Source organism: Trachemys scripta, chromosome 12 (genome assembly GCF_013100865.1).
Source record: "Trachemys scripta elegans isolate TJP31775 chromosome 12, CAS_Tse_1.0, whole genome shotgun sequence".
Classification (NCBI taxonomy): Eukaryota; Metazoa; Chordata; order Testudines; family Emydidae; genus Trachemys; species Trachemys scripta.
Window position 1 is genome coordinate 15,597,293 of NC_048309.1, and position 10,796 is coordinate 15,608,088.

A 10,796-nucleotide genomic window follows, 5' to 3' on the forward strand; every position below is an offset into this window, starting at 1 on the left:
ACGAGCCGAGCTGCCCGAGCGCTACGGGCTTTGGGCAGCCCCCATGCCTCCGGACCCTGCGCCGCTGGAGCCCGGGAGGGGAAGTGCCCGGCCGGGGGCGCAGGGTCTGGAGGCATAGGGGCTGCCCAAAGCCCGTAGCGCTCGGGCAGCTCGGCTCGTAAACAGAGCCGAAGAGTCAGGGGAGGAGCAGAGCCGCTGCAGGAGGGGAAGTGCCCGGCTGGCATTTTCCCGGACATGTTCAGCTTTTTGGCAATTCCCCCTGGACAGGGGTTTGATTGCCGAAAAGCCGGACATGTGCGGGAAAAAACGGATGTATGGTAACCCTAGTCTAGGTTTACTTGGTCCTGCCTCAGCACAGGCTGGACATAAGGACTTGTTGAGGTCACTTCCAGCCCTACATTTCCATAATTTTATGAAATAAGTGTATTGTTCATACAACACTATGAACAGGCCTGGCAAAGGAGAGAGAGAATCCCTACCTTAGCTTACTTTCTAAGGGCCCTGATTCCCCTCCCATTGGCATCAGTGGAAGTTTTGCCATGACTTCAACAGGAAGTAGACCAGACCCTATGACATTGCATGACAACAGAAAATAAGCATTTGGCAAGTAAGGCTGGGGAAAACAAGCAGGACTCGTGCTACTAATAAGATCACATGTTTCTTTTGTTAGGGATCTTGGAGGTTCCACAATTGCTTTATTCTTAAGATACTATTGCTTTGGAGGGAAGGCTAAAGTATAAAGGCCACAATAAATGAGATACACTTTGGTCACAAATATCCCCATATTTTGTAGGTCTTTGATATGCTTAACCTGTAATGTGTCTCTAGAGCAGGGGTCGGCAACCTTTCAGAACGGGTGTGCCGAGTCTTCATTTATTCACTCTCATTTAAGGTTTCGCGTTCCAGTAATATATTTTAACGTTTTTAGAAGGTCTCTTTCTATAAGTCTATAATATATAACTAAACTATTGTTGTATGTAAAGTAAATAAGGTTTTTAAAATGTTTAAGAAGCTTCATTTAAAATTAAATTAAAATGCAGAGCCCCCCAGACTGATGGCCAGGACCTGGGCAGTGTGAGTGCCACTGAAAATCAGCTCACGTGCCGCCTTCGGCATGTGTGCCATAGGATGCCTACCCCTGCCCTAGAGCTTCCACCTCCTCCATAGACCAAGCACTGTAACAGGAAGGAAGAATGGAAGGAAATTTGGCTATCTTTAGAAAGCCTCAGCAACAGTCAGAAAAGTGACTGTACAAAGGAGACAAGTAGCCAGCTGGCTAATGACATTTAGAGGCAGTTGGAGAGAGACAATATTTATGTACTTCTATATAAAAAGCAAATGTACATATAAGCCCATATGTTTGATTGTATCCCTCCCCTCACCCTCTGTATGTTGCTTGCCTTCTTAGATGGCAAACTCTTTGGGCCTGAAACGATGTCGTCTTCTGTGCTTGTATAGCACCTAGGACAAAGGGATCCTGATTCTGATCAAGGTCTCTAGATATTACTGCAATATGAACATACAATCAATGAAATAATACAACAACAGCATCTTGAATGCTCTAGATCACCTCACCAATTTATTTAATGATCAGATTTGTTCAGTTTACAAGTCAGGGCAGAAATTTTCTAAGTTGCAGCACTTACAGGCTCAACCTGGTGTCTGGAAACCAAGCTATTTTTTATCCACTTGAGAAAGTGCCACCAGTAATAAAGATCATGGAATCCAAATTCAGCAGGGAATTTTGAGGAAGATACACAAGATTACAGAATGGAGCTTTACCGTTCCACAGTCTTGCAGCACTGCCAGCAGCAAAAACCTCCTCTCCTCATAAGCTAATAACTTGATTCATGAGAGAGGCACCTTGCATTTTCAAAGCACAGAAGGAAAGATTTAAGTGCACAACTCCCATTAACATCACATGGCCCTATCTACATGCACATATAAATATGGGCAGAAGGTCTCACAATTGCACTTGCAGATTTTTACACTTTATTTCCTAATGTGATTTGCATGGTTGTGGATGACAATAATTGCACATGCAAATAGATAAATCATCTGTTTGAGCAATTACTGAGTGTGCGCTGTTGTAGGAGCACCAGTGATCTGTATGCTCAAAAGGTCTGTTACACTTCCCCCTCCCCATTTTGTCTCCTCTCTCTCTCTGAATACCTGTGAAGTGGCTTTCCCCCCTCCCCGTCCCTCCTGGAATGCTTGTGGAATGAATGGGCTGCTTGAACAGCTGGAAGATCAGAAGAGCTCCCAGATAGACAAGGTGTCTGGGACTCTAATTAGGCAGCGCTCACACGCCCAGTGCATGAACGCTGCATGGACACTGCCCGAGGTGGAGTGTGACCAATCAGACGTGGCCAAGTCATCTCTAGTCACAGGCCAGGAGGAGCAGGTCCTTAAAAGGGGAAGGGGCCACGTGCTCAGGAGTGCACTCACAAGATTGTACCTCCCGTGAAGACCCTTCGCCCGGACCGCCTGGCCAGTGGTTTGCCACATTGCATTCCATCGTGCCTCGGAAAGACTTACTTTCATCGCACCATCCATCGTTGTGCTGCGGGACATTTACCTTGAAGAATCCTGTCATCTCCAGTGCTGTGCGTGTCCTGGGTGTGTGAGTATGCAAGTGTGAGTGTGACCTCCCGCATCTTCTTTTGAGCTTAGCTATCAGTATAATAAAAGTGCTGCTTTCTGCCAAACTCTGGTGGGTCATTAGTCCTCCCTAAGCTTACTAGCTGGCCCAATTTTGGGTAACATGCGCTTATTGTTACAGCTTGTAAATCTGCGACACAGTCACGTAACATCCAAGTAGCCATTTAAAGTATAGTCACGCATCAAGTCCTAGATTTTCTGAATTGTGTGTGAAATCTCTGTGATGGCATAGGTCATCACACTATTTGCACATACAAGTTTTGCCCAAAGAATGCTAAAAACCTGGCCTTAAATGTCTAAATGGTAGTTGTCTCAATCAGAAGGATCTTCTGCCCAGCTGCAGACAGAGATTAAAAATATTTCTATACTACAGCCTCTTTCTCTTTCCCTTTTGGATAGGAGGAGACTCTCCAAGGGGAGTCACAGCCCTGTGGACTCTTTGAGGAATCATGAACAGGACTTATCAGTATGCAGTGCAGCCCTGAATAAGAACTCTGTGTGGCTCGAAAACTTGTCTCTCACCCCAACAGAAGTTGGTCCAATAAAAAAATATTACCCCCACCCACATTGTCTCTCTAAGACTTACCAGAACAGATTTTCAGCTGCTGTAAACTGGCATAATGATGTCAGGGGAACTATGTCAATTTACACCTGCTGAGGATCTGGCCCATCATGTCCATCATAAGGTAAGGATTTTTGCAGTGCAATTCCCTAGCATAACTTTTACCACAATGAGGTGGAACTCTCTATTCCAGAAGAGAGGGGAGAAACGTTTCCCCTCGGCAGGTTCTGTGCATGATAGCACTGGAGAAGGCCACTGCTGGGGGGGAAAACCACAACGTATTCTCTTCAAATAAAGCCTACAGCTGTTCCCCGTGAGCTCACACCACTAAAGGACAGATTTAGCATGTGGATATGTGTGCGCATTTAATTCATGAGAATTTTATTTCTTGTACTGAAGCCCTGTAAGGGATTCAAAAAAGTCACACTCATCTATTTTTCCCAGCATGCATCCAGTTATAGCTTACCAGGAATGGTGGGCCCACACAATTTCTAGCCTGTTTGCAAATATACCTCTACTCCAATATAACTCTGTCCTCGGGAGCCAAAAAATCTTACCGCGTTATAACGAACTTGCTTTGATACGCCAGAGTGCGCAGCCCCGACCCCCCAGAGCGCTGCTTTACCGCGTTATATCCGAATTCGTGTTATATCGGGTCGCATTATATAGGGGTAAGAGGTGTAGTACATTTTAGAGTATAAGCAGTAAAGGTTAACACACTAGCAAGTGAGACACAGGAAAACCAAAGTAAGTGTCATTCCACTAACTTCAGTGGAAGCTGCATCCATGTACTGAAACTGCATTTGGCCCCCTGGCTCCTGTCCTGCTTTGACTAAGGGCAAGTCTACACTATTGTGCTATATCGGCGCCTCTGCAGCGCATCTGGTGAAGATGCGCTATGCCGACGGGAGAGCGCTCTCCCATCAGCATAATTACTCCATCTCTGTAAGAGGCAGAAGCTATGTTGGCGGGAGAGCGTCTCCCGCCAACATAGCGCAGTGTGGACAGCGCTTAAGTCGATGTAATTTACGTTGCTCAGGGTGGTGTCTTTTTCAACCCCCTGAGCGACGTAAGTTGTATCAACCTAAGAGGTATTGTAGACCAGCCCAAAGTCTACCAGGCACACCAGGAGAGGGCATTTGTCAACATCACTAACCCTCCAATGACTGGCAGTCTTTGGTCACAAGGACTGGAATAAGAAAGGATACAGGACAGGAGTGATGTTTATCGACAGTGATGTTTATGTTCATTAAAAAATAGCTTAAGCCAATTCCAGCGAGATTGACATTATTTAATGCTTTACTGGTGGAAGCATTACTTACCAATGTGCACTCCATATGAGGACATAATAAAAAAAGAGAAGAGATACAAACTCTAAGAGATTACTTGACACTGTCTTTTTAAAATACCCCAATAGGATGGCAAAGCAGGCTTTGACAAAGCCAACATCCTGTTTTTACACTGGACTCAGCTGCATGTGTTCAACTGTTTCATAGCAATTGTGAAAACAGGAAAAAGTAGACTGAGCCCCTAATTAAGTATTTACAGCACTTTCTGTAACGGCTCAGAGGGGCTATAACAAACTGCAGCATAAATCACACTCATTTTCAACCACCTGTAATTAAGCACTTACTGAGCAGACCGTAACAAGCTCCTTTCAGGTGATAATTTCCATAATCACATTTATATGACAGATACCCAAAGCATCTCAGCATTAAGGATCTGAGAGAAAACCCACTCAGAACATTTCAGAGCTATGAAACAACACAGGGTGGCATTTGATTCTTAACTAAGGCACAAGAGCACCAGTTCAGGTTGGCATATTAGTCCGCCTCTGTCCCCTTTTGGGACTGCAGTCATATTTAACTTGAAGTGTTTAATAAATAAAGACCTCTGAAGTTCTCAATGCTCTTTGTTGTAAAGAAATAAAAGTGAAATGAAAACAATCACTGTTTCACCTCTCAGCCTAAGATGAAAAAAATACATGTGGGGTCTGGCCTTGAGAGGAGTTTTCCTTTCTGCTTATTCCTTCATTCAAAACCACTGACCAAAACACAAGGCCTGAACCATTTTCTGCAACTTGGTTCTCTTTTCTCTGCACTTCTCCCACCTATTTAAAGCCACTTTCCTCTCTTGCCACTCCCCTGTGAACCCCTTCACTGGCTTCCTGTTTCTCACCACATCAAGTTCAAACTCCTCCGCCTCTCCTTCAAAGTCCTATATAATCTCAGCCCTACCTAAACATCATTTATTTACTCCCAGGTTCAGCACTATGCCCCTATTCAGCCCTGAACCATATTCTAGTTCTTGTGCTTCAAGAGCCCTCTCTATCTCTTCTTTAAAACACTCTTCTTCCAGGAAACCTGTCTTCCTTGCGCTCCACATCAGTAACCACTCCCTCCTTTACACAAACTGCTGTCCTGGGTCTGGTGTATCTTAGTCTGTAACCATTTCAGGGCAGGGAATGTTTGTAAAGTGCCATGTTAATTTACAGCAGGCAATATTACTAATATTAATTTACAATGGGGAATATTAAGAAACAATATCAAGTTTCTTCTACAAGGTTTTCCTCCAAGCTCTCCCACTCAAAAGTTAAACTTCCTTTGTCAGTACTTGAAGGACTCCCTGGGAAGTTAATGGAGACCAGATGAAATAGATGACTCTTCAAAATAATTGAACTGAAGAACTACACATCTCTAAAAAATACTGTAAGGGCACACAGAAACATTCCAATGTTTCTGGAAATTAACTAGTTCTTCAGTAAGATGCCCTCCAATGTCAGGTTCAGGATATTGCAAGAAGAAAACCGTAAAGAGGGGGAAAAAAACAAACATTCAAAACAGAACAGGAAACAAGAGCCCAGAATTGTGTAAATGAGACAAGTAGATTTCTTTAGATCAAAACCAAAAAATAAATCAGAGTCTCTTGCAACTCTAGAGGATACATTTGGACCAGATAAAGTTATTTACTCTCATGGAGCATGGGTCTAGCAGTCACACCTTAGAGTCTGATGTAACTTTGGGTTTGTTAAATGCTCTTCTGGACTCCACAATGCTTTTGTCATGCTTCTATAGGTTCATTCTTCATCCAGCTTCATATGTTTCAATTACCATGACCAGTCAATGAACATAATTGAAAATTATCTTCTCCATGAAGAAGATTGCATATGTTGTACGTTAACTTTTCCTTCTAATTTTTTTAATAAGTACACCTCTACCCTGATATAATATGACCTGATATAACGCAGTCGAGCAGTGCTCTGGAGGGGGGGGGGGGGTTGCGCACTCCAGTGGATCAAAGCAAGTTCGATATAATGCGGTTTCATCTATAACGCGGTAAGATTTTTTGGCTCCCAGGGACAGCGTTATATCGAGATAGAGATGTAATAGCATGAGTTTTATACGGTTGCTGGTGTTTACTGGGTGTTTTGAGTTTAAATTCAATTCTTGCTGATGATGATGATGGAGCATAGAGCTGAGCTAGCAAGGGCAGGCCCCTCTGGAAAGAAACATTTAAGAATATCCCACACATGCCATAGTTAATTTGTAAATATAGATTGGATTCTTCTGTCATATCATCTATATTAAACAGGATACAAGAGTGTGCAAGAGCACATAGAGAACAGTGCTAAAATAAGTGGTTAATTTCACTTGGAGAGGCAGGACGGAAAGTTACTTACCAGTAAAAAAGATCTTATGTTCTTTTTATATTCCTATAGGACCAAACAGCTTGGGTGCTCAGCTGCAACTTGGAAGATGTAGCCAATTTCAATGTGGGATAGTCAATATTCTAGTCCAGCAGTTCTCAAACTGTGGGTCGGGACCCCAAAGTGGGTCACGATCCCATTTTAATGGGGTTGCCAGGGCTGGCTTAGACTTGCTGGGTCCAGGGGCCGAAGCCAAAGCCCGAGCTCCACTGACTGGGGCCGAAGCCTGAGGGCTTCAGCCTTGGGCAGTAGGGCTCAGATTACAGGCCCCTGCCTGGGGCTGAAGCCCTTGGGCTTTGGCTCCTTCTGCCCTCCCCCGCCCTCCTTGGGGCTTTGGCTGTGACACTCCCCCTGCCCCTCCCCCCCCAGGATGGCAGGGCTTGGGCAGGCTCAGACTTCAATTCCCCCTCCTGGGGCCATGTAGCAATTTTTGTTATCAGAAGGGGGTCACGGTGCAATGAAGTTTGAGAACCCCTGTTCTAGTCTTACATATTAGGGTTTTAGTAAGTATTACTTATGGTGCTTTGCCAGACAGATAAAGATGGAGTTCCTGCTCCAAAGAGTTTACACTCAAAGTAACACTGCAATAAAACTTATTTCTGCAATGAATGGCTCTAAGTCTGAGACTGATAGCACAAAACACCAAAAGTGGATAGCTAGTCAAGTTTCAGAACATCTTATTTTGCATTTTAGGCAGAATTCCCTCCACTTTGTTTATGTATTTGTAGGTTGTATTATTAAAATATGCTTGCCCCATGTCCACTTAAACAGCTTTGAAGAATTCAGCTAATCAAATTCTGGATCTGATAACTGGTCTCAATGGTACAATAAGAGTGGAAATTCTTTGGGGATCTCGGTGACGGGGAAACTGCATGGATTTATCTCCTTGAATAGGTACAGAGGGGAAGCCATGCAAAGATCTCAAAGCTGTGGGCTCAGCTAAGTAGCCTGGTTAAATGCACAGTACAGAGAAAAATACCTGGGGAGATGAAAGGGGATGAGAAGGAAGTGGTGAGGAGAAGTCAGAGGGTGAAAAAAATGTACGGGGGGGGGGCGCGGGGGTGTGACGGGGATACTACGCTTTTTGGCTTGGGAAGTGTTTGAACAATTAGAGCAGTGTAAAGAATCCCCTGGCTCCCCACCACTACCTCCGACCTAGATAATAAATAAGCAGGGAACTGTACTGCCAACGGAGGAAAGAGGAAGAGGAGCTGGCAGGAGGAGAAATGATCCAGGGGCAGATTTTCCCATGTCAGGGGACAACTTTAACCATCTTGCCTGGCCTGGGGACAACATCCAGAGCCAAGGAACAGAAGAGAGTCACCTCCCATCACATCCAGACCCGCTAGCGCAGAGGTGGGCAAACTACGGCCTGCGAGCCACATCTGACCTGCGGGACCATCCTGGCCGGGCAGATAGCCCCCTTCCCTGCTGTCCCACCTCCCCCGCAGCCACACCGCTGCAGCGCTCTGGGCGGCTGGGCTGCGCGCTCATGCAGGGCAGCGTGGCAATGTGTTTGACTCTGGCCAGGAGGCGCAGCTCCAGACATGCTGCTCTGAGTGGCATGGTAAGGGGGCCGAAGGGGTTGGATATGGGGCAGGGAGTCCTGGGGGGCAGTCAGGGGACAAGGAGCAGGGGGGCGATTGGATGGGGCAGAGGTTTGGGGGGAGGGGCAGAGGATAGGGAACAGGGGGGATTGGATAGAGGATGTGGTCCCGGGGGGCCTGTCAGAGAGCAGAGGTGTGGATAGGGGTCAGGGCAGTCAGGGGACAGGGAGGGGGGTGGTTGGATGGGGGGATTCCGGGGGGCAGTTAGGGGTGGGGGTCCTGGAAGGGGGCGGTCAGGGGACAAGGAGCTGGGGGGGGGGGGGGGGGGGGGGGAGGGTTTTGGGGGGGGGAGTCAGGGGGCGGAAAGGGGGGGGGGGCAGGGGCCAGGCTGTTTAGGGGGCACAGACTTCCCTACCCGGCCCTCCATACCGTTTCGCACCCCGATATGGCCCTCGGGCCAAAAAGTTCGCCCACCCCTGCGCTAGCGGGTGGGAGCTAGCTCCAGGCCAGAGGGGAGCTACCCTCGGTCACCTCCGCTCCTCCCCCGCCTGCCGCAGAGCGAGCTATTCCCCTCCCTCCGCTGAAAGTGGGGGGCAAAGAAAAGGCAGGGACGTGCCCTCAGCATCCTCCCCGAGCACCTGGGGACCCCTCCCCTCCACCATCCTACCCCCCACGCTACCCAGCCCCCTAGTGCCCCCAGGCTGCCGGGGACGCCCCCAATCCCCGCCACGGCCCCTGCAACCTAACACCCCACCGCCTCCCCGCCCCGCCGAGACCGCCCGGCCCGCGCCTACCTCCTCCCCAGGGGGCAGGCAGAGGGCGAAGCGCTGAGCCCCGCTCTCCTCCGCCTGGGGCTCCGGTTGCTCCCGGAGCAGCTGCAGCACCGCGGCGGCGGCGGCTCCCTCCTCCCGGCCCCCGCCTGCGCTCATGGCAGCCCCGGCTCCTCCCCGCCCAGGCCCGGCGGCTGCACAGCGAGCGCCGCCCGAGCGCTTCCCTCAGCCAGGCTGCCCGGACGCGCCCAGCCGCTGCCTCCGAGCTGCCGGGGCAGCCTCCAGCTGCGGCCGCTCTAGAGCCCCGCAACCGGGCTCGGGGCGCCACCTAGCGGGGCGAGGCGGGAACTGTAACCACCGGCTGCGCCTGAGCTAGGAGTCCGCTGCCCGCAGGCCTAGAGCTGGGCCCGGGCCCCGGCTAACGCGAACGCGCCCGCCCCGGCTTGACGCAGGCCGCTGGGGGGCGCTTCCCGCCCCGCGCAGGGCTCGGTGGGGACCCCTAGGCTGAGCCGCGGCTCTGCTCCTAGGGCAGCCCCAGCAGCAGCCGCCGCCGCCCGCCCCTCTCTCATGGGCGGGCAGCTCGTTCAGTGCAGCCGCGGGTGGCTGACAGGGGCCGCCGGCACATAGGCTGGTGCGTTGCCCTACCACCGCCCTCCTGCTGCAGCTCCGGGAGCGCCCCCAGGCTGGGGGAGGGGGTTGGGAACCTTGTTTAATTGTTCTGGCAAAGGGGAGCCCCCGGTGCCCGCCCCTTGCTATCAGCCACCCACTCCCCTGCAAGAGACCCATAGACGCGAGCGTCTTCGAGCCCGGCTCGCCTCGCTTGGAGGGAGAGCGTGGACCCGTGCCGCTTTCGGACCTGGGGCTGCTCCGCTGGCAGATTTGTTGCCGTGTAAAAGCATGAAGCGGCTGAGGGGGGTTCTTCTGCTTGCCTGGTTACATTAGACATTCAGGGCTTGTCCACCTGGGAGAAGGCGCTGCGGCCGAGGGCTGGAGTAGCAGTGAAATTACAACGTCAGGAAAACTGAGCTGGGGAAGGGCCCGGAGTCAGCCAATTTGTTTGAGTTGGGGAGAGGATTAACCCTTCTTTAACTCATCCAAGGCGTAGCGATCCCGCAGGAGACAGGACAGCCTTCCTAAAGATTCACTCCCAACTTTCCAGTTAAAATGAGACTGAAGTCGCTCACACCTGGAAAGACCAGTCTCGACATACCTGATGCATCTAAGGTATAAGGAACAGAGGGTCCTGTGGCACCTTTAAGACTAACAGGAGTATTGGGAGCATAAGCTTTCGTGGGTAAGAACCTCACGCATCTGAAGAAGAGAGGTTCTTACCCACGAAAGCTTATGCTCCCAATACTTCTGTCAGTCTTAAAGGTGCCACAGGACCCTCTGTTGCTTTTTACAGATTCAGACTAACACGGCTACCCCTCTGATGCTTAAGGTATAAGGGTGGCTGGCTTTATGCTAAAGATGGTTCGTGTATGGGGAGGTATAAAATATAATGCGTGGATATAGATTAATTTCCTGACAAGGCTGTTTTGGCAACCAAA

General features: G+C 49.4%; 1 protein-coding gene across 7 annotated transcripts in view; it reads right to left on the reverse strand.

The window, feature by feature from the left end:
* BCAS4 (breast carcinoma amplified sequence 4) overlaps positions 1-10,230 on the reverse strand; it is a 62,166-nt gene extending 51,936 nt beyond the window's left edge. For 2 of the 7 annotated variants that reach the window (XR_004647821.1, XR_004647822.1), the window contains exon 1: positions 9,271-9,602. Coding sequence is in view for 3 of the 7 variants with exons in the window: in XM_034787122.1 (XP_034643013.1) it covers positions 9,271-9,405 (135 nt within the window). In the remaining 4 variants the exon portion in view is untranslated. Of the gene's footprint in view, positions 1-9,270; positions 9,611-10,102 lie in introns of those variants that run through there. The other 5 variants (XR_004647824.1, XR_004647823.1, XM_034787121.1 and 2 more) reach the window with 4 other exon arrangements.
* Between the last annotated feature and the right edge of the window lie 566 nt (positions 10,231-10,796).